General features: G+C 39.3%; 3 protein-coding genes across 3 annotated transcripts in view; 1 reads left to right on the forward strand and 2 right to left on the reverse strand.

Annotated features, from left to right (window-relative positions):
- Positions 1-4726, reverse strand: part of klb (klotho beta) — a 23034-nt gene extending 18308 nt beyond the window's left edge. Inside the window, exon 1 of the mRNA XM_051650024.1 lies at positions 4345-4726. Within this exon, the coding sequence (XP_051505984.1) occupies positions 4345-4726 (382 nt within the window). The remainder of the gene's footprint in view (positions 1-4344) is intronic.
- LOC127413143 (integrator complex subunit 10-like) overlaps positions 1-24913 on the reverse strand; it is a 27248-nt gene that overhangs the window by 803 nt on the left and 1532 nt on the right. Inside the window, exons 2-7 of the mRNA XM_051650026.1 lie at positions 24546-24698; positions 24353-24464; positions 24167-24246; positions 23910-24072; positions 21848-21941; positions 8011-8051 (exon numbers count right to left, since the gene is read on the reverse strand). Of these exons, the coding sequence (XP_051505986.1) occupies positions 8030-8051; positions 21848-21941; positions 23910-24072; positions 24167-24246; positions 24353-24464; positions 24546-24698 (624 nt within the window). The 3' untranslated portion in view covers positions 8011-8029. The remainder of the gene's footprint in view (positions 1-8010; positions 8052-21847; positions 21942-23909; positions 24073-24166; positions 24247-24352; positions 24465-24545; positions 24699-24913) is intronic.
- LOC127412748 (toll-like receptor 1) lies at positions 8188-14445 on the forward strand. Its single transcript, XM_051649361.1, has 2 exons — positions 8188-8248; positions 10056-14445. The coding sequence occupies exon 2, from the start codon at positions 10075-10077 to the stop codon at positions 12487-12489; it is 2415 nt and encodes an 804-aa protein (XP_051505321.1). The 5' UTR covers positions 8188-8248; positions 10056-10074; the 3' UTR covers positions 12490-14445.

Genomic DNA, 24913 nt, shown 5'->3' on the forward strand with positions numbered 1-24913 from the left:
AGTATTTTATATATACTAAACACACACAATTAAATAATTTTGCCACAAAATTACAGCTTGATTGGAAATGACATAATAAAAATATTCTTATTTACCTTCATTTTTCGTTGTTTTTTTCTCTCATATTTCATCTCAAGCATGCTTTTCACTAACTTTTGATAAAATTTGATTAGTGGGTTTCCTCACAATTATTTTGGGTTCCTTCACAATAGCTTTAGCCATAGTTTTACTACAATAACTATAGTTAAACAATGGTATTTGTAGCAAAACCATAGTAACCACAAAATTTACCATGGTTAAACTGTAGGAACTATAGTTGAACTATTTGTAGTAAAACCATAACAAGAAAAAATCATTATGGTTTTACTACAATAAATAAACATTTTATAATATTCATTATATTCGTAGTAAAACCATTGTAATAACACAGGAAAATTTAAACTATGGTATAAACACTCATTCTGCAAAAAACAAAACAAAAACAAACAACAACCCATGGTTAATACAGTTTTACTATTGCTACACTATGGTTAATTTTATGAAATATTGCATATGAAATATTATATTTTATGAAATATTTTTTTTATGAAAAAAATATGCCCTTATGAAAATTAACCATTAAAACTGCAGTAACCACTGTAGTAACCATTTTTGTGTTTACATACATGTACCACAAATTACTCATGGTGTTACTATAATAAAACTAGCCATGTATTTGGCAGAATGATTATGATTTTTATTACCATAGTCTTTGTTTTCATGTGTTATTACTATCGTTTAAAGTCGAATATCATGGTTAAAATATGGCCACTCTAGTAAACCATGGTTAATTTTGTGGTTACTAGTTTTACTACAAACAGATCACTTATGGTTAATTTTTACTCTGGTAAAACCATAGTTAATTTTGTAAGGTGTGGATGAAATAGCCTGATCTCATTAACATTACCTGACTGTGACAAGGTCTCTTGCTTAGTCTTGGAGGAAGTGGGGGCCAGGTAAACGCTCCACGTAAATCTTTTATTTTACACACAAAGGATTGCTTTTCAGCATACTAATGAACACACACACACTGCGTTCTTCCTACCATTCTTCCTCTCTCGGCCTCACTCTCCACAGACATCGCTTGGCCACGCCCACATCACCACATAACCTCATTGCCAGACTCAGGCTGGGGAGCCATCCAGCCTGTCACTTAATATGCACAATACACAATGCTGAGGAAATACGCAACAGACCACCTCAAACTTAAAAGGCTGGAGAGATGGAGGATTCATGCGATGGAGCCACTGGAGTGGGACGTGGTCCAAACAGAGGGTGAAAGGATACCCCAACAGATAGTATCGGAGGGTGAGGACCGCCCACTTGATGGCCAAACATTCCTCTATCGTGCTGTACCTAGTAAGTTTGCAAATAATGTACAGCATGGGGCATTCCTCCCCCTCCACCAACTGGGACAGTACCGCTCCCAACCCCCAGTCCGATGCATCGGTCTGCAAGTTAAAAGGGAGAGAGAAGTCAGGAACGTGCAATAATGGCCCGCCACAAAGTGCAGCTTTTACCTGCGTGAATGCCTTGCTGACATGGCTCTGTCCACTGGACCGGATCTGGTGCCCCCTTTTTAGTAAGATCAGTCAGCGGGCTGGTGAAGGTCGAATAATTAGGCTCAAACCTAAGATAATAGCCAGCCAGCCCCAGGAACTGTCTCACCTCCTTTTTGGTCTTAGGTCTCGGGCATGCGGCAATCACTGTGCTTTTATCAATTTGGGGCCGCACCTGCCTGTAACCCAAGTGGAAGCCCAGGTACCGTACTTCCACCCACTCAATTACGCACTTCTTTGGGTTTGCCATGAGTCCCGCTCATCTCAACAACCTCAGGACAGCCCTCAGATGCTGCAGGTGCTGCTGCCAATCATTACTGTAAATAATGATATCATCCAGATAGGCAGCGGCGTAAGCGGTGTGCGGTCTGAGGATTCGGTCCATGAGCCACTGAAATGTAGCCGGGGCCCCAAACAAACCGAACTGAAGCATCACGAATTGGTGTAATCTGAACGGTGTGGAAAATGCAGTCTTTTCATGGGACATGGGAGTTAAGGGGATCTGCCAATATCCCTTCGTTAAATCCAGTGTCGAATAAAAGCGAGCCGTGCCTAACCAATCGAGCAGTTCATCAATACAAGCCATTGGTATGCATCAAATTTAGATACCGCATTAACTTTTCTATAATCCACACAGAACCGGACTGAGCTGTCGCTCTTCAGAACCAACACCACCGGGCTGACCCAGTCACTGTGGGATTCTTCTATTACCCCTATCTATCATGGCCTTTAATTCTTCCCGAACCACTTTTTTTTTTTGTGTTCGGGTAATTGGCAGGGACGACTGCGTACCACTACCCCTGGGGTCATTTCAATATGGTGCTCTACGAGAAGAGGGAAGAGGTGAGAACACATCAGAGAATTCTCTTTGCAACCTGGCAACCTCTGTAACTTGTGACGGTGAGAGGTGGTCTCCGCAAGTGACCACGTTGACTCGATCGGTGGCTTTTATGTCACCTCCGGTATGAGTTCCTCTCTTTCCAGAACCACCATTGTCAAAGTCACGGGGACTGCCTCTTTCCATGGTTTTGGGAGATTAAGGTGGTAAATCTGACGTGCTCCGCCTCAATTCATTTGTTTAACCTCATAATCGATTTCCCCGATTCACCATGTGACCTCAAATGGCCCTTGCCACTTGGCGAGTAATTTAGAGCTCGATGTGGGGAGTAATACAAGGACTTTATCTCCCGGTGTTAATTCCTGAAGCCGAGTACCCCTATTATACAGCTGGCTTTGACGTTCTTGAGCCTGGAGCAAATTCTCCTGTAGTTTTGCAGGTCAAGAACGTATTGAATTTCGTTTTTGCTGTTTGAAGGTCCCTCCTCCCAATTTTCCTGTAGGACGTCGAGCACACCGCATGATGCTCGTACAATAATTAAAATGGGGAGAACCCCATGGAGGCTTGCAGGACCTCTCGTACAGCAAATAATAGGGACTCGAGCCACTTGTCCCAATTTTGAGCGTCTTCATGCACAAATTTACGAATCATATTCTTTAGTGTCTGATTAAATAATTCGACCAAGCCGTCTGTTTGTGGGTGGTAATCTCTGGTCTGAATCGATTTAATCCCCAATAATTCATACAGTTCGCGTAGCGTACGTGACATAAATGTCTTGCCCTAATCAGTGAGGATTTCTTTTGGAATCCCCACTCAGGAGATTTTCCACAACACTATGTGCTGAGATGATGCGCACAAGCACTGCTTCCGGATATCGCATTGTGTATTCCACCAGAACCAACACAAAGTGATGCCCGCATGCTTTCTGCTCTAATGGCCCGATAAGGCCCATGGCAATTCTTCCGAAGGGGACCTCAATCAATGAGACGGGGTGCAATGGTGCTTTTGGGGTGGCCGTGGGATTCTCTAACATTCACAGCCTGCCGCACACCACCTGCGAACATCCCCGCGAATGCCCGGCCAATAGAAACGGGCAATCAGACAGTCTAGTGTTTTTTCCTGCCCTAAGTGACATGCCATGCACTCACCTTACCTTCACCCACCAGCTTGTATCCTAAGCCTCGGATTGAACCAAGCTGTGGTGAATGGAGCTTTGATTTCAACCTGTATCCACCAAGGCTTGATATGTACCCCCCCAACACTCACAGGTATCCAGTATGCTCCTGCTTGATCGGGGGCAGCCTGTGGCATGTCACACACCCAGACCAATGTCTCCACCTCCATCGTGGGGCATCGATCCTGGAAATGCCCAGGTTCCCCCGCAGCTCCAGCAGACTGGCCCAGGCTTCACACCCACACCCGCGGCAGTGGATTCACCAGCCTGTGGGGGAGAGCAGAGAGGGTCAGGTTTGAACGGCCCACAGGATTGGGGAACCGGTTGAGGTAGGAATTCCCTGTTTCCAGGGAACAGGATGAGGGGAAGGAGAGGGGGAGGAAGGAGAGAGAGGAAGAGAAAGAGAGAAGAAAAGGGCTCGCCAGCCCCCGAATACACCGCCATATGGTCCTCAGCCAGCTGGACCGCCTCATCCAGTGATGCTGGGCGGTGACACTGGACCCACTCCGCCGTTCCTTTAGGTAGCCGGGTGATGAACTGTTCCAGTACCACCAGACCAAGCACTTCCTCTGCACCGCATTCTTCAGCCAGCAACCACCTTCGGCAGGTGTCACGGAGCTGTTGGGCAAACGCGAATGGGTGGCCATGCAAGCGTCCGTGAGTGGAAGTGTTGCCAATGTTGTTCTGGGCTGCAACTGACCTGTTGCAGGATGGCCTTCCTCAAGTCCTTGTACACCAGGAGGTTGGCCACAGGAAGTTGAGCCACGAGCTGGGCTTCCCCAGACAACAGCGGCAGTAGACAGATTGCCCACTGGGTGCTTGGCACTTCCACACTTCGGCCGTTCGCTCGAAGAGCTCGATAAAAGCCTCCAGGTTGTCCTGCATTCCCATCTTGGTCAGCACGATGGGCACGGCCATGGGTGGGCCCGGGGTCGTGGCTGAAGACCCCTCCTGATGTACGAAGCTCCGTAGCACCTGCCTGTCCTCTGCTTGAGCCTGGAACAGCACCTGGAACCACTGCTCCAGTTCCACGCGTAGCTCAAGCAGAGCCTGATGTTGGATTTGGTGGATACCGGCGAGGGTCTTGATTACTTCGGCCAGCAGCGAGGACTCCATGATGACATTTCTTCCTCCTAATTCCCGGATTTCGGCACCACTGTGACAAGGTCTCTTGCTTAGTCTTGAAGGAGGAAGCGGGGGCCAGGTAAACGCTCCATGTAAATCTTTATTTACATACTTTTTCTAACACACAAAGGATTGCTTTTCAGCACACTAATGAACACCCACACACTGGGCTGCTGTGTGCGTCTCTCTCTCTCTCTCTCCGGTGGTTCGGACTACCCTTTTATCCCTCCCAGCTCTCACTGCAAACACAAACAGCTGTTAGAGATTCACTGCAGTTTCCAAATGAAATGTCCAGTGGGGGGTGCAAAAAGCGAGTGTAATGGTATTGTAATCAGACAAGGTTTTTAAGGTTAATATTATACGAAGGATTTAATAAGTAAAATGCACCTTCCTTACCTAAAACTTTAACCTAAACCTAACCAATAGTGTTAGGAATCTGCAGCGAAACATAGAACACGGCATGTAAAAGTCAGTTTACAAAAATGTAGTTATTATAACGTTCATCCTATGAGACTCGGTTGCAATAAAATTACTGTGAGGGAACACAAAACTAGATTAGAAAATAAATGTCTTTCCTGTGCTTTAAGGGGCTCCAAAGATTTCAGTATTTTTAAATTAAAAATCTGATTCCTTGACAAGCAACTATTTTGTATTTAGAAGGCATTTGAACAGCAAAAATAAATGAAGTCATGATAAAACTATATGACATTCATATAACACAAAGAATAAAGTTGAAATCTGTTATTTTTTTACTAAAAATCCACATTAAAGTGCCCAGAGCTGAAGAAACACTCGATACATACGAGGTATTTTCTAAGAAAAATGTGTTTGACATTGAAGAACATCTAACATTGATTTCATTCACTTCCGCTTGTCACTGCAGAAAAACTGCTTCAATATCCCTTTAAATACGTTACACTGCTTTTTTGTCATGTAAGTCCAATTCCAGACTGGTACAAAAACAAACAACTGCAATGAATGCGACAATAAACCTCTGCTGCAGATTCAGGGTTGAAGATAAAGCTTAATTGATGTCGATGACAGTTTCAGGACAGCAAGGATTATAGTTTTATTGAGCTATAACAGCCTCAATAATGGGTGTAATTGGGTTTGGAAATACAATCTGATGGCCAAAGACACGTCTGATTAGATCTCAGAGGATGCTGACCAACAAAAACGAGCCGGACGAGGAACAAACAAGAGCAACAGAAATCACTGAAGAAAACATAAGAGATCTGTTCCAAAATCTAGTGAGCTGCCTCACTGTTTACATAGGCAGCTAACCTTTAATGCAGTATTCTGACTGAAATTAAGTATCATAAAAGATTTGTAACATTCTTAAAACCTCTTAAATTCTGGTGCATTTTTGGGCTGCCGTCCGCAATTTTTCAGATTCAAATTTAAAAGCTCATCATTCACACATACTGTGGACTAATTTTTCAGAGAATCCCCCAAATAATAATAAAAAAGACTCCAATTATTCATAAATCATATTGTATATGTTTATAATATTATGAAAAAAAGAAAACAAAAGAAAAAAAAGGTTTTTTTTTTTTTTTTCTAACTTTGTAAACATTCTGGTTCTGTTCACTCTACCTCACTGTGAAAAGTCTCATTTTATTCCACTAGGTGGTGAGAAAGCACTTAAAAAATAAAATAAAAATAAAAATCTCCATCACAAAATGTCGAATCTGAAATCTGAAATGTAGATGACGCTCTAACACATCTCAGCCCTCACAGATGTGCTCGTCCATAGACATTCAGTCTAATTTTCAGTTCAAGCACCACCCTCATTGTTTCATTGAATATCTTAGCGTCTGAGTAAAATAGAAGCTTAATCTAGGTGTCATTAGAAAGCTTTTGCGATGATTTCATTTCATCAATAGTCGAAAACATATTTTCTGATGATTTGTTATGCATGCTTTTCTTCTTGATGGCATATTTTGTTCTTGACATCTAAGATATAACACTGGATTATTCACCCAAGCAAGCTCACAGACAAGTCAACAATGGCTCATTTTATTAGAGAACTTGCTATGGTAAAAGCAGATATAACGTTTTTGGCTATTTGGGGTTTACAGCAGCAGTTATCAGAGCATAAAAGACACATTTGTATTTGATGACTTACAAATATCATAGTTCACTTTGTGATTCTTTTAAACATATTTCAAACTGGGGGCCTGGGTAATTCAGTGGTAAAAGATGCAGGCTACCACCCCTGGAGTTCGCATCCCAGGACGTGCTAAGTGACTCCAGCCAGGTCTCCTAAACAACCAAATTGGCCCGGTTGCTAGGGAGGGTAGAGTCACATGGGGTAACTTCCTTGTGGTTGCTATATTGTGGTTCGCTCTCGGTGGGTGGTGAGTTGTGCATGGATGCTGCGGTGGATGACATGAAGCCTCCACACACGCAATATATATATATATTTTATTTTTATTTTTTCAAACTGTGGTATTAGGGCAACAAAATTACTGTACAGTTACATTCCTTAGGTTCTATGTGAATGACTTTTATTTTCATATATATATTTCTACCCCATTACCTCTAAAGGGTGCTAAATTTCAATGCAAATGTTTTGAGGCTCAACATTTATATTTATTTTATAAGTCATGTGGCACTATTTTGCATGCTGATCAATATAGCCAAAGTGAGGATACATGTGTGCGTGAGATAATAGTATTTTAATACTTTGATAAGAGACCATAAGCTCAAATAAAATATTATGGTTGCCTAGTCACACACACCTGAGCCTTTTGTACTGGTGTGTGTGTGTGTATGTCATGGTGTTGTTTGGTCAATGATTAACAGCATTTGATGTGTATCTGAGGTAAATAAAGTGCTTCATATTACCGTTTCTCATACGGGATGTTCTGATGGGCAGACACATTATCAAACCTGTGTTTGTACATTAAAATGTGTCAACAATAGATTTGTGATTTGGGAGGCTTTTTGCTACATTAAGTTAAGCACAAGGCATATTCTCCATTACCTAACAGTGTTTGCGTAACCCTAATGGAACATTAAATTAGTTCAGAGAGCAACAAAATACACTGGTGGTGAGAAATGGTACTGCATGCTTTACAACAACAAATCCAATATAGGGCCGATGGCATATGGGAACGTTCATAAAACCTCTTAATAAAAAGTTGCTGAATATGGAATAGCTTATCACCATCCTACTGTTACAGATTGTGCCATATCCATACCACAGAAATAGTAACAATAGTATAGTGTGCTATTCCAAAAAAATGGAAAAGTACAGTATTACCACTTACCATCACATGAATTTGTTTGTCAGATAATGCCAGATCCATGCCTGCAAAATGAAAGTATTACTTCAATGCGCAGTTCCACGTGTCAGAGTAAATAACTGGGTCACTGTCAGTAAAAGTCTTACATTTGAAGAAGTGAAAAGGGGGCAAAAGCAGAAGTTAAATAACATAATTTGCTTATGATCACCAGTTTCAGAAGACATTGAACAACCATCTCTCAACTAAATGATACAGCAGACGGGTAAGCCTGTAAAATTACATTTTCTTTTAAATGTCTGTATATCTATCTATCTGAATGTACATGCTAATTTAAGTTTTATGTTTATATATGACATTATGCATATACAATCCTTATAAAACACCTTATTTGCATGCTCAGAGTTTCATTTTGTTTTATAATGTCTTCTTTCAGTCACACACATCAACACAGTCCACAGCAGTCTCCGAGTCACTCTTGTTTAAACACCATTAACAGCACAATTTCACTATGTGCCAAAAGCCTGAATTTACATTTATTTTAATTTACTTCTTTTTTTATTATGCAACTGCAATGCAAAAAAACTACTAGGACTTGAATGACATACAGTTTTGCTCTCAGGTTTACATACCCCTTGCAGAATCTGTAAAACTAAAAGTTTACACAAATTTGCTTTCTTATATCTTGTGTTGCCTCCAGAAACATCAATAGCCGCCTTTTCACTATCTGGCCAGTGTGAGCCAGGGCTATCCACTGGCTAGCCAATATCCTCAAACCTCGAGTTGCGAGTCCAAAATCAATATGCGTTCCCACCATCGGGCCAATAGCCCCGCAGTGTTGCCCTAAAACCCACCTTTAACACACCGCCCTGGTGCCAATGTCACTCACCCCGTCCATTTTACAAGCAAGAGGGAAGCTCAAGCTGAGGTATCATGTTGTCAAGTTATCTAGAATATTGAGTTTATATTGTTTGTAAACATTAGCTAGCTAGCAAAATAAGTTAGCGTTGACAACTCACCAACTGTAACTGCCATGGTGTCCCGAATGGTCTCACCACTAACAGCGGGATAATGTCCCAGCACACCGTCCATGATCTCGAACAATGGAAAGTTCTTTCTTTGGGCACCGCTTTATCCACTGTGCATTTTAACAGATTTATACTGTACCCACAATTTGTTTTATTTTTCCCTAACCTCTACCGTTGTGTCCTGGATACACAACCTGGCAAGTTCGGTGAAACTCCACCATTGACACTGACGTCGCCTCACTCCCCATTTGACCTTGTTTGGCCCAAAGGCCATTGGCCCCGAGGCGGCATGATGAAGCCCCTGAAGTGACGATGGGAAAGCAACTAGCCATGGCATGCACTAGCACGCTTTCATTTGGCCCGATAGTGGAAACGCGGCTAATGACTGCTTACAATTTTTAAGCAAGTTGTGTATGATATTGTGTTGTATACTGGAAGCATCTGGCGGATGACACACAGAGTTCTAATATGCAAAACAATTGTTTTTTATGAATGTATTCACAATGCCGCCTCCGCCACTCTGTGTTCGTCTGCAGCGCCCAGCTACGACTTTGAGTGCTGCTCAAAATTCTGCCGCACCACTAACATAATTCTCAATTAAATTCGACCCAAATGTCAAGGGACATATTTGTCCTACTCACGGCATGTTGCTTGTCATCCAGTGTGCAACCAGCATAAGCCCCTCAATTGTCCTGAGTGGCAAAGCTGGATCTGAACATCACTGAGCTACTATAGAGAACTCAACTTGACTTTTTGTCAAGAAACTTGGAGAGCTTCACTGCTCAGGACTTACCAGGGATTTGTGCATCTAACACAAAAAGATAATTTGTTCAAATTAAGTTATTATTGTGTCTTGTTCTATATATGTCAATATCTGTTAAGTCAAATATCATTACCAGAACTAAAACAAAATGCAATTTTTATTAATTCACTCATATTTTTATAAATGATAAACATCTTGCAGATTCTGTAAGGGATATGTGAACCTATGAGCAGAACTGTAAAATGGGAAATTAAATCAATTAATCCCTTTTTCTGCTTTAGATTCGCCCACGTTAGAAAGATGAGGGCATCAGGTGGGTGGTTGATGGCTGTTTATCTCACATGTTTCCTCCCATCTCATATTCTGGCCATTGAGAGAGTCGTAGTGATTTATTCATCTCAGAACCTGTCCTCAGTTCCCAATGACCTCAAGTCATCAACAGAGGATTTAGATCTGTCCCTGAATTACATCCAGGTGTTGAGGAGCCAAGACTTCAGCAAAACCCCTAGGCTCCATTTCCTTAATCTGTCATGGAATATACTGGAGGATATAGACATCGACACGTTTACCTCGACCCCTGCTTTGGAAATTTTGGACTTGTCACACAACAGACTCCAAAACCTCTCAGATCAGCTGTACCTGCTTCATACAGAAAATCTGCAGTTCTTGGACCTGTCATCCAACATGTTTTTTGTTATGGCACTAGGGAAGGAATTTTCTACCCTCAAAAACCTGCAGTGGCTTGGCCTGAGTGCACAATCAATCCATAATGAAGACTTTGCCAACATCGCTGATCTTAGACTCAAAACCTTCTTTATTAATGTTGGCGGGACAAAGACTTATGACGAGAGCAGTCTAAGGGGTGTAAATGCAGAGCAGGCAGTTATTGCTCTGTCCAAAAGGGAACTTGATCATGTAATCGCTGTTGATGCCTTTGCAACATTTCAAAAGCTGGAATTCACTAAAGTTGTCAACGAGATGAAGTTCCTCCAGCCGCCGTACCAGCAAGAGACCATACGCACCGTTAACCTGAAATTCTCCAAGGTTATTAGCACCTGGAAAGAGTTCACAAGTTGTATGAATACAGTGTTGATGTCTCCAATTCAACAGCTTTTTTTATCAGAAGTTACCATCACTAAAATGGGAAACGGTATGTCTGTGTACCAGGGCCACGGATTAGATTCTTTTTCTATAAGAAAATCGTCAGTAACCGAATTCATTTTCAACCAAGAAGAGCTCTATGACTTCTTCATAAACATGCCGGCAAGGAATCTCAGCTTTACACAAACTCCTATCGTCCATATGACCTGTCCACAGGCTGTTAGCAAGATCAAGGTGTTGGACTTGTCCGACTGCGCCCTTACGGAAAATGTCTTCTCTCTTGGTCCAGATAATGAATGCAGTACACTGACAAACCTGGAAATGCTGATTCTGAGGGGCAATAATCTCAGACATCTTAGACCACTGACCTCAAGAATTCATCTCATGGACTCACTGAAACATGTTGACTTTAGCCAGAATACACTTACCTATGTAGAGGAACAGGGTAGGTGTGCCTGGCCTTCCCAAATAGCCCATGTGGATTTATCATCCAATGGGTTTGACCAGAACGTGTTCAAGTGTTTGCCCAAGTCCATAAGAATTCTAAACCTCCGGAATAACCATGTTACCACAGTTCCTGTAGATACACCTCTTCTGGACAGGTTGAGCGATCTGGACCTAACTGGGAATCGCTTATTAGACCTACCCACCTGTCGAACATTCCCAAACCTGCAGAAGCTCTTGGTAAGATCAAACTCCCTCCATTCACCTTTACCAGGTGTCCTTAAGACTTGTTCACAACTCCAAACTCTGGATGCAAGTCGTAACCCCTTCATCTGCACTTGTGCTTTGCGTGAATTCTCTGCCCTCATCAATGACAAAGCTATGCAGCATGGAAGAGAGAATCCTGGCTTGATTCTGGGCCACTGGCCGGACAGCTACCTATGCAGTTATCCAGAATCCTGGAGCAACACCATGTTAAAAGACTTCTACATTCCAGAGATCTCTTGCAATGCCTGGATTCTGGCCATTACTATTTTGATCCCAACCATCACTTTGGTGATTGCTGTCAGCCTTCTTTGCCATCAGCTGGATGTCCCGTGGTACCTAAAGATGATGTGGAAATGGACTCAAGCCAAGCACCATGCAATAACCTCTCAGGAAAGAGCCAAGGACATGGAAGGGGTGTGCTTCCATGCTTTCGTATCTTACAGCCAGAAGAACGCTGAGTGGGTTAAGGGTCAACTATTGCCCAAGCTTGAGGGTGAGGACCCGACCCCAATCCGCAATGGGTTGCGACTGTGCCACCACGAACGGGACTTCATCCCGGGTAAGACGATCGTTCAAAACATTCTGCGGTGCATTGAGCAGAGTAGAAGATGTGTCTTCGTGCTGTCGTCTCATTTCGTCCAGAGCGAATGGTGCCATTACGAACTCTATTTTGCCAATCACCAGAAAGTAGCTCGAGGGTTAGACAGCATCATTCTTATTCTGTTGGAACCTCTGCCACTGTATCTTATTCCCTCCAAGTACTACCAGCTCAAGGCCATGATGTCCAGACGGACCTACCTGGAGTGGCCACAGGAAGGCGCCAAACAGAAACTCTTTTGGGCAAACCTCAGAGCAGCTCTGCAGGCCAACCTTCCCACACCTCCAGAGACAGAAGAGGAGTGAGGAAAGACAGAGGTAGAAACAGGGTTCCCAAGGATCTTTTGACCAATGAATTCAAATAAAAATTTGAACACACCTCCTTAAGGAAGAGCACTTTTTGTCCCATAGGAAACGATTATACTCTAGTACTATATGCCACCCAATGAGTCATATAGTTAGTTACCCTCAACGGACCAACTTAAATTTTCTTTTGTGCAGAGCATAACTACTGAGATTATCCTCGCCATCTTCCAGGCATAGAAATCAAAATGTCAAAAGGTTTTCTTACTGTGGCAACCCTGATTAATGAAGTAGTTCACTCAAAATGAAAATACTGTCGGATATATTTTGAAGAATCTTTACAAAGCTATTGTTCATACAACAACAGTTCATAGTGACTATGACAGTCAAGCTCTGAAAAAGTCAAATTCAAAAATGCAGGAAGGAGAATTAAATTTGAGAGGTACAGTGGAGGGGAAGATTTTCAAAGATTAAAACCTAAATTTCTTCTTGACTTTAGAAGAGCACATATAGCACATTGGTCATACAGACTACTTGTGTTTTTGTACTTGTCACTATTAACTGTCATTCCACAGAAAATATCATACAGGGTTGGAATGAAATGAGGTTGAGTAAATAAATGTAAAAAAAAAATTTGGGTGAACTATTTCTTTAGCAATCCTGCACAAGCGAAAGCAGAAGGTGACGATTTATGTGTCAAGACTACATTTTAAATGGAAAGACAAATGTTCACAAATAGAAAACCAAGCAGAACCACTGTTTTATTTCTTAAGAGCTGCCAGCAAAACAGTTTCTACAACAAAACAGTCTAACACAGTCTAGTTCATTAAGTATTTACAATATTACAATATGAAAAACAAATTGCTCTGATGTACTTATCCTCTTGTTTAGTTGTACATCTGGTCTTCCATATCTCTTTCTGTCCTTGTTAGAGTCAGTTGTCCTTTGACTTTGAAGACTGTAGTGTACACCTTTGAAATCTTCAGTTTTTGGGCAATTTTAAGCATTGTATAGCCTTCATTCCTCAAAACAATGATTGACTGATGAGTTTCTAGAGAAGGCTGTTTCTTTTTTTGACATTTTTGATCTAATATTGACCTGAAGACATGCCAGTCTATTGCATACTGTGGCACAAAGACAATGTTAAGCTTAATTTAATGAACCAAATATCTTTCAGCTGTGTTTGATATAATGGCAAGTGATTTTCTAGTACCGAATGATCAATTTATCATGATTACTCAAGGATAAGGTGTTGGAGTGATGGCTGCTGTCTAGATTTGATAAAAAATGAATTTTTTCAAATAGTGATGGTGCTGTTTTTTACATCAGTAATGTCCTGACTATACTTTTTGATTAGTTGAATGCCACTTTGGTGAATTAAAGTACCAATTTCCTTCCGAAACAGCAAAATCTGTACATTATTCCAAACTTTTGGCCACCAGTGTGTGTGTGTGTATATATATATATATATATATATATATATATATATATATATATATATACACACACAGTTTTTTTTACCTTAACACGGTAATGAAAATCACCCTGTCTGGACACATTTTAAATTAAAATCAGCATATATTACATTTAACACAACAAATACTACCATCAACAATTGTAAGTTTACAAATGTACTTTTTAAAAAGTTTGTATTTTTATTTGGTTTTATATTTTGTTTTTTTGTTTTTTTTAATTTTTTAATTTTTTTTTGCCATTTTCATCACAGCAATGTGCTTAATTGATATGACAATAAATTATCTAACAATGCTAAAAACTAAATGTTTTTAAATGTTTAAAGGTCCTAAATGTTCCCTATTTATGCAAAATACAAATTCTTATTTTTTAATTTATTTTTAGGTGAAATACGACCTCTTCTTGATAGTTTCCGTGAGATTCACCCATAAATATGAACAGCTGTAATTCAATGAACACAATGTAATAAAGAAAAAAAGAATCACATTCTTTGATGACTTTACAACAATTTGAGTTCAACACAACAGAATGGAGCCGTATGAAAACTGAAAAAATGAAAATGCTTGAACTGAATGAAGAATACCGAACGAAAAGAAAAATAAGAGGACAACGTAAACATATGAGCAAGCTGGGAGGAGTTTAGGGTGGGGGTGGGGTTGGGGCAGGGTTTTGGTGATGGGGGTGGGGTACCTGTCAGGCTTTTGAGCCCCTGGAAGCAGCAGGGTGTTTAACTCCACCCCCAGGGCGGGGCTGGGGTTCCTACGGACAGCAAATACCATTTCATCAGCACCCTGAATGACAGGGCTCAAACGCACTGCCAACACTACAAAAGCTTTAAGAAACAGTTCACCCCCCCAAAAAATTCTGTCATAATTTATTCACCCTCATGTTGTTCCAAATCCATATGACTTTCTTTAGCGAAGCACAAAATGAGATGTTAAGCATAATGTTCATATAGTGCTCTTTTCCATACAAGCTCAAAACAACAACAACAAAAAAAAACATAAAAGCAGTCCATACGACTTCTTATCCCTCTTATGGTATTCTGTCATTTTTTACCAAATAAATGTCCTCATTTAATAAAAATGGTTTCCTTTATCTGAGCAATACAAGACTTGGTGACTTTTCCTCCATTTGTCATCTGAACATACAAAAAAATAATTGGGCTTGATTCGATAAGTCTAAGTGGTCGTAAAAAAAGCGACACCTTTGGTATTCACGGTCAAAATTGACAAACATTGAAAATGAATGGGAAAGACTAAAAAACAGAGCAACAGGAACTTCCTGTTCCTGTTGCTGATGGCACGCTGCATGAATGTCTGTAGCCTGCTAGCCTGCTTAGCATTGCTTATTCTTATTCTCATAGGTTCATCGTTTTATCCTTTGTCATTTTACCGTGTTTCGGGTTTTTCCGCTTTTCTACTGTTTCATCTGTGTGTATTTTACCTGTTGCTGCTGGCGCCTAGCTCGAGTCTGTGTTTGTAGCCTTCTAGCTTTTTTAGCATTGTTTATCTATGTTTTTCAGCTTTTAATCCTTAACATCTGCCATTTTTCAGCATGCATCGGGTTTCCCCCCGTATTATCGCGATTCAACTGCGTGCATTTTCCGCATGCATCCACTTTCTATTTTTATTGCGATTTAACTGCGTGCATTTTACAGTGTGCACCCGTTTACACGGATTATTGAATCGATCTCAAAGAACCGCTTATCAAGAACAACCATAACAACTAACAATTGCGTGAGGGATTCACATCGATCTCAAACCCTCACCGCTCAACAACAACAACAACAATCAACTACGGTAAGTCATGGCATCCGCTCATGTTATTTCTTCCTGCACTGAATGCCACATGTTTACTATAGCTTCTTCCGTCAGCAGTGAGGGGTTCACATGTGATAAATGTAAAGAATTAGTCAGGCTGACGGAGAAGGTTAATGAGTTAGAGACACGAATCTGAACGCTAGTGGAGGTCAGTGAGAAAGAGAAGCCGGTAGATACTGTTTCGGATGCGGGTAGAACAGCGAGCAATACACACACTTTGGTTCCGGCTGAAAAGCCCTCGCAGCAGGGCGTTTGGGTGACATCTCGGCGGCATACTCGCTCAGCAAAGCGGCACCACTCTCCCATTCCTGTTAGGGTTTCTAATTAATTCTCCCTACTCAGTGATGCACCCACTGAGAATCATGTTGAAAGAGCCCTTGTTATTGGTGATTCTACTTTAAGGAACGTGGAATGTGACTCCAGCCACCATTGTTAAATGCATTTAGGGTGCCAGAGCATCTGACATCAGATCAAATTTACAAGTGCTGACTAATGCTAAACGTGGATTTTCTAAAATTGTTATTCAAGTCAGCACTAATGATGTCCGGCTTCGCCAGACAGAAATCGCTAGAGATCATGTTAAAGAGGTGTGTGAATTTGCAAAAACGATGTCAGACACTGTAATATGCTCTGGCCCCCTTGCTGCTCCTCGTGGTGATGAGGTTTATAGTAGATTAGTGTCACTCAATGGCTGGATGGCTGAGTGGTGTCTGACCTGCTAAAGAGAGACGGACTCCATCCCTACAAGGAATGTGCTACTCTTTTCTCTAGTAATTTGGCTCATAGTCTTAATAATGATAGTATTTGTCTAACTGGGGCCCAGGTCAGGAAGCAGACAACTGGTTAATCCGAACGTCTGCTAGCTGCTTTGAGACTTCACACAGGTCACATAAACTACAACACATAGACTGTATCACCTAGATATCATATAGAGACTGTGTCTGTTCTCTGAACTACCAAAAACAAACCCCTCACTAAATCATCTAGAAAAAATCTGATTAAGGTCAAACTTGAACAAAACAAAAAAATTAAAGATAAACACCATATAAAGATAGGGCTACTAAACATTAGATCTCTTTTTACCAAAGCACTAATTGTAAATGAAATTATTACAGATCATAGTTTGGATGTGCTCTGTTTCAATGAAACCTGGCTTAAACTGGATGAATATATTAGTTCAAATTAATATACTCCCCCAGGTTATTGTTATAAACATGAGCCTCATCTGAAGGGTCGAGGAGGAGGTGTTGCTACAAGTAGTTTTTGAAGTTTTTGGTGTTACTCAGAGGACTGTATATAAGTTTAAGTCTTTTGAACTAATAATGCTTAATGTGACACCGACAGATATAAATAAAAAAACTCTGTTATCTTTTACCCTTACTACAGTATATAGATCACCCGGGTCTTATTCTGAATTCCTTGGTGAATTTGCCAATTTTTTATCAGATCTTGTATTTACTGTACATAGAGCTTTAATTGTTGGTGACTTCAACATTCACACAGATAATGAAAATGACACACTGGGATTAGCATTTATCGATATTCTCAACTCTCTTGGAGTCAAAATGTGACAAGACCAACTCATCGCCATAATCATACGCTAGATATAATTCTGTCATATGGAGTTGATATTGATACTATAGAAATTCTGCCGCAGAGCGATGACATCTCAGATCATTACCTCGTCTCTTGTATGCTGTGATCAGCTAATGTTACTCAATCTACACCATGCTATCATTCAGGTAGAACTATTCTTTCGACCACTAAAGATAGCTTCACTAATAATCTTCCAGATCTATCTCATACACTCAGTAGGCCTAAAAGTCTAGAAGAACTTGATATAATAACAGAAAATATAAATACAGCCTTCTCTAGCAATCTTGATAGTGTCGCCCCCCTTCGATTAAAGAAAATTAAAGAAAAAAAGCCCTGCACCATGGTACAATAATCACACTCATGCTCTCAAGAGAGCAGCTCGGAAAATGGAGCGTAAGTGGAAGAATACAAAATTAGAGGTATTTCGTGGTGCATGGAAGGATAGTGTCTATAGCTACACTAAAAGCTGCCAGGTCAGCATATTTTAGCAAACTCATAGAAAATAACCACAACAATCCTAGTGTTTATTCAGTACTATGGCTAAATTGGTTAGGAATAAAGCATCGACTGAATCAGATATTCCATCGCAGCACAACAGTAATGACTTCATACATTTCTTTACTGATAAAATTGAAATAATCAGAAATAAAATTGGAATTATGCAATCATCTGTCACAGTACCTCAGAAAACAGTGTCTCATAATTTTCCACATGTGAACTTCAATCCTTCGCTGTCATGGGTCATGAAGAGCTAACAAAACTTATTAAAACATCAAAAGCCACAACATGTATGTTAGATCCAATCCCAACCAAGCTCTTAAAAGAGGTATTCCCTGTAATCTCAGAACCTCTTCTTAATATTATTAACTCCTCGCTATCCTTAGGACATGTCCGAAGAAACTTTAAAATGACAGTTATCAAACCGCTTATTAAGAAGTCACAACTTGATCCTGGAGAACTGGCTAATTACAGACCGATTTCAAATCTCCTGTTTATGTCAAAAATACTAGAAAATGTAGTGTCCTCCCAATTATGCTCATTTCTACAGAGAAATAGTATATATGAACAATTTCAGTCAGGATTTAGGCCCCATCACAGTACAGAGGCTTCACTTATCAGAGTTACAAATGACTTGCTCATATCATCTGATCGCGGATGCATTTCTCTTCTAGTGCTTTTAGATCTTAGTGCTGCCTTCGACACGATAGATCACGACATTCTCTGGAATAGGCTGGAGAATTATGTTGGCATTTGTGGAGTTGCATTAGCATGGTTTAGGTCCTATTTAGCAGACCGCTACCACATTGTTTGTGTAAACGAGGAATTGTCAGATCAAACAAAAGTAAAGTATGGAGTACCACAGGGATCAGTTTTAGGGCCTCTGCTTTTCTCCTTATATATGCTTCCCATGGGAGATATTATCAGGAATCATGGAATAAGTTTCCACTGTTATGCCGACGATACCCAACTTTATATTTCTTCAAAACCTGATGAAATTTCACAATTCTCCAAATTATCAGAGTGTATCAATGAAATAAAAGATTGGATGGCCAGAAATGTCCTTCTACTCAATTCCGACAAAACAGAGGTACTAATTATTGGAACAAAAACCTCTAAAAACAAGCTGCTAAAATATAATTTGACTCTTGATGGATGTACTGTTACATCGTCTTCAACAGCGAAGAACTTAGGTGTTATATTTGATACCAATCTGTCCTTTGAAAATCAAATTACCAATGTTTGTAGAACAGCATTCTTCCACCTCAGAAATATTGCTAAATTATTACACTTGCTCTCTGTTTCTGATGCTGAAAAATTAATTAATGTGTTCATGACCTCAAGACTAGATTATTGTAATGCATTACTGGGAGGATGTCCAGCAAGATCAAGAAACTTCAAAATGCAGCAGCCAGAGTGCTGATTAGAACCAAGAAATATGATCATATTAACCCCATTTTATCGTCTTTACATTGGCTACATGTTAAATTTCGTATTCATTTTAAAATTCTGTTAACTATGTACAAAGCTTTGAATGGTCATAGCTCCACAGTACTTAAGTGACCTTCTACCACACTATATTCCATCACGTTCATTACAATCGCAAAATTTTGGCCTGTTAGTAGTTCCTAGAATATCAAAATCCACAAAAGGAGGTAGATCCTTTTCATATTTGGCTCCTAAACTATGGAATAGTCTTCCTAACACTGTTCGAGATGCAGACACACTCACTCAGTTTAAGTCTAGACTAAAGACTCATCTATTTAGTCAGGCATACACATAATTTATCCATCAACTCACAATTAGGCTGCTTTAGTTAGGCCTGCCAGAATCAGAAACCAGAAACATTGATCGTGATCTATAACTCTGCAATAAATTGAATGGCATCTATGCTAATATTATTCTAATTGTTTCCCTGCCTCAACCTCTGGACTCCTATCCTGAGGTCACCAGAACCGGCCGGATCCAGCTACATTCCTGCTTGGTGTTGGACTCCACTGCTACATGTCTCTGAGTGATAATGACTAATAGCAGCTGGTGCCAGCCAAACATCACTTCAGTCTATTACGATGGACTTCAGAGGATGAACTGATGCCAGCTCCAACCATAAGACATGGGATACTTCATATGCCACTGCCTGGACCTTGGACTTAGGATAGACCTCGCCGAAATTACCGGCCGGTTGAACTGCGAAGCACCTCACTGATCCCGGCCAGCATCACCTCGGTCTATTGATGGACTACACTCTTGAAATGGAATACATAGACTATCAATAAATTGCCAACAAAAGCCTTCATCAGCCAACTAACAAGGACAATACATCTATGTGAACTTCAAAGACATTAGTCATTAATCTTACAGTTCATACAAAATCTTTGATTAAACACTGACCCTTAACACTTTCTAATTTTAAACCATGACTTGCACTATACGTAATATTGTCATTATATTCATGCTGTTAGTCAGAGGGGAACTGGCACCCACAGTGAGGTTATTTTATTCCATTAACCAACATCTTATGGAGTTTTGTGTTCCTTGCCACAGTCGCCTTCAGCTTGCTCACTGGGAGTCAAAATACAATTATTATTTAATTACTTATTTTTAAACACAATTCACAATTGTATATAATCAAACTACACAATGATGACTCTAAGACATTATAGATAATGCATGATCTTCTGTAAAGCTGCTTTGAAACGATGTGTGTTGTGAAAGGCGATATACAAATAAAAATGACCTGACTTGACATTTTAATCTGTCAAATACAACCAATAATTCAGCCACAATGCATAAAAAACAGACAGTAATTACAGGGTGAGACTCTAAAACATCCTCAGTGCAAACAAAAACACACATTGTTTGCAAAATACATTTTTACTTTAGAAAGTTTGAAATAGAAAAATGTTTACTCTGATTCTTCCGTTTTATACTCAAGAGTTCATTAGTTCATTTCTGTTTCTTGATGTTCGTTTTCTTATAAAATAAAATTAAAATGCTAAACTTTGACAAATAATAGTTTGATAATGTCTAAATATATATCCAAATGCATATCTTGTGACAAAATATAAAATTAGGTTACAACAAGTCATCAGACTACACAGTAGGGGGCTACAGTCATCTACAGGCTGTTACTGGCATGACATGGTGTTCAACACATGTTATTTATAGGGAAGAAGAAATTGTATCATTATCTTCATCAGCAGCAAAACAAAGAAGGGTTACACATCTGATCCTTCCGGACAAAAATCATTTTTCAATACCATAGGAGGGTTAAGTCATATTAACTATATTTATTATGTTTTTTTTTGTTTTTTTTTGAGTATGTCAATGCAATTCACCATCCATTTTTTATTGTATGAAAAAATCAAAAGCTTGGATTTTCGGCCTAACATCTTATTCTGTGCTTCATAAAAGTCAGAAAGTCACAAGAGGGTGAGTAAATGATGACAGAATTTACATTTTTGGGTGAACTGTTTCTTTAAATTCACAACACTTATCTAATTCCCTGACACAATGCTACTGTAGATGTGTGGGACAAAGAACAAATGCCTCATCAGAAAAGTAAAACTCTAAAAAATGCATTTTTTAACCAATCAAAGAAACTAAAATTAAAATATCTTTAAAGAATGCCAACTTTGAGTCAGTAGATATCAACCCCTTCCTCACATCTCTAACATAACCAGTCCTCTTTAAACTACATGATAAAGCCCATAAAACTGATTATATACCACTTCTTTCATGAGCAGACGCCCAGCAATGAACATCAGAATGTCAACAAGCCTATAGAGCGCTTCAGATGTCACCAGAACTAAATGAGCCAATCAGAGAGCAGGGTAAAAATAGCACACTCAACAAAACATCTTCCTGTACTGGAGCCTATTTATTATGTCCAAAGCAAAAGGAGAGAGGAAACAGAAAGGAGGGAGAAACCGTCAGTAATAATGGCAGTAGGTGATGTGGGCGGGACTTACTTGATGAGCATCCCCTGATTGGGCAGCAGCTCTAGCTGGACACGCCCTCCTTCTGTTGTGCAGAGGTAAACAAACTCCTCTAACATGTCAATATCTGAGAGAAAATGCTGAAGGACAAATATTCTTACATAAAAGTTCATTTTATTATGAATTATGATTGGAATTAGACCAAAATCTTAAATCAAGATTAAGTCATTTTAAATCAATGTAACAAATATATATCATAATAAAGTTATTTTTGATTGAACTTCAATGGAAAATGGTTTATATATAAAATAACCATATGGTAATGGCTATTTTTGGATAATACTGTGAATTAAATATTTACAAATGAAAGGTATTTCATCTCATTTTATGATTTTCTTATAACATCTGGAAATTGATGTAAATCAAAATATCAGATTATTAATTACATATAAAACCATCTGGCATTAGTAGAAAAACAGCTTCACATTATACGTGTAACACTCGATTAAAAACAATCAAAACATTTCCAAACAAGGTTATTATAGTTTTAAATTTTTAATTTAGTTTATATTTCTATTTTATTTTTCATTTGTCTTTACAATTTAGTTTCGTTTTTGTTAGTTTTCACTCTTTGACTGTTTTTTTGGCTATTTTTATCTTTAATGAACGTGAATTGTAAATGTTGAAAATTGTATAATATACAGTGAATCACAAACTAAAACTAAAATTAATTAGAGGAATTTTTTTTAAAATTATTATTATTGTAGGTATTTTTGGACTTATAACATTTTTTTAATTTATTTTTTTAAGTTTTTTACGTTTTTTCCAACCATGTTATTTTTAATTTTTAATGATTTAATTAATTTAATGATTTAAATGATTTGTTTCAAAACTCTCATAATGACGTAAATAACGTAAAGTTGTCCTGCCCACTGATTACTAGGGATGGGACGATATGGTTATGTCACGATTCGGTTCGATATACGATATTAAGTTCACGATTCGATTTAATCTCACTTAATTTTCTGAAAACATTATTGCGAAAAATGCTCATTATAATTTCTCATCAAAATAAAGTTCTTTAATACACAATATTAAAGCTCAAAGTTTCTCTATAAGAAAACATCACAAACAAATAAGCTTTCAACAATAGTGGGATACATTCAGGCTGATCAGGTGCAGAACTGAACAGAACTGAACAGAACCGGTCCTGAAAAAGTATGTGAAAGTGTATATTTATATTTTAATAATTTCTTTGTCATCATTATTATAATCAAAATAAACTTAGTAAAAATACAAAAATTCTACATTATATTAATTAATATTATATCATGAAATTGTATATATAATAATGATATTTAATATAATGTGTATAATTTACAAGTAATAACATTGAGTTTACATTCCTTTATATAAGAAACGCTAAAAAGGTTACTGTCACTTTAAGAGTTCAACGAGCGGCTCACAGTTCTTTAGCGCACCCATGCTGTGTGAGATTAAAATTAATATTTCTTTTTACTTTTTTAAATGACTGTAAAGAACAGAAATGATTTTAAGACACATTATTCAATGAAAGTGGAGTTGCATCATCTTTGATGGACACACATTACACGGAGGAAATGATCCGCTGTAATCTCAAGCACGTTTCATCAAAACAAGGTGATTTTCCAGGTATTCCAGTACTTATATTTCTAAAATCACTTTAAGGACCTTGTGTGAACCCTGTAAACAGTGTAGATCAAAGCGCAGATAGATTATGATGCTTGATGGGTCATTTCATTTATGATCACATGGACAGAAAACAATATTGCAAATGTCGAAATATCGAGTTATGCCACGATATGGTTCGTCATTGTTTTTGGTTTGCGATATATTGAAATGAGATATATCGTTCCATCCCTACTGATTACCGTGTAAATACATCTACCACAGTCAAATGATACAGCAAATTCTACCGGTTGACACACTTTACAGTTGCATGGTAAATACCATAATACCGCACAGCCCCAATTGGAGTTATGCAGATAATACTAAATAAAGTGCGTTTATTCAAAACAAACATCAAAACACCATTAGGATTCCTCTGGGAGGATACTGATGACATAGTTGAAAAAGTTCTCATATTGGAAGTTGCCCTGTTGACAGATCATATCCACTGCTTTCAGGAAGAGATTCTCAGCCTGCGGCCAATCATGTTGCAGGAGCACGATCACATGACCAAGAGCAAGGTCATCTCTGTTATCTGTGAAAGCCCTCAGCTTAGAGAGCGAGCGAGAGAGAATGAGACTGAGTAAAACTGACTGTGAATACAATGATAGTATTGACCTTTGGTGAAACGGTCAGCTCTGGTACCTTAAAGCACGCCAGCATCAGCTGAAGACAGAACGGTAGAACTGATTTACTGGTGCACGGGATGAGTCTCAGGTCGTTACCTAAGAGAGAAGTCAAACATTCAACGTCACCATTTTCCAAACACCAATCTTAATGCAGTAAGAGTTCAGGTGGATGAAGAGACCTCCGTGTCCTGTCAAGACAAACGCACCTTTCCCGGTTTGTTCAGAGGTTTGCGGTGCTCCTCGCTGCTCTTCATCATTTCCTGATTCTGTGGCATCAGACCGCTGACCACCTCTAGAAGTTTCTCACATGCCATCTGACAAACCACAGTACAAATATGAACGAGGCATGTTAAACACATGCAGTCTAACATATGTCAGCTCTGCGCATGTGTTACCCTGTACTCTCCTAGTGCGTAGTGACAGGACGCCTGCTGTATAACGGCTCTGTGGATCTCCAGGTTTGCAGTGGCTGAGAGAATGTTCTGGTTCTGCTGGAGCTGTAAAGATGACATCAGAGCCAGGCTGGACGGAGCCTTCCTGTACTGACCCTGAGAAACAGATAAAGACAGTCATGGGAAAGTTTCTCCAAAAAGTATTCAGTTACCAATTACTCTGTCTGAACAGTAAACAAATTACATTGCATATGAATTCATTTCTAAAATTCGTATCAACCAGATGGACAATACAACGACAGCCAAAGGATGGTACTTCCAGTTCAACTTAAAAATAAGTTACTGTATATGGATCTCTTGCTTTTAAATGT

The sequence above is a fragment of the Myxocyprinus asiaticus genome, chromosome 22, assembly GCF_019703515.2.
Source record: "Myxocyprinus asiaticus isolate MX2 ecotype Aquarium Trade chromosome 22, UBuf_Myxa_2, whole genome shotgun sequence".
NCBI classification, from domain to species: domain Eukaryota; kingdom Metazoa; phylum Chordata; class Actinopteri; order Cypriniformes; family Catostomidae; genus Myxocyprinus; species Myxocyprinus asiaticus.

Bases quoted from the DNA above. Each gene is read 5' to 3' on its own strand.
- LOC127412748 (XM_051649361.1), top strand. From the start codon at position 10,075: ATGAGGGCATCAGGTGGGTGGTTGATGGCTGTTTATCTCACATGTTTC.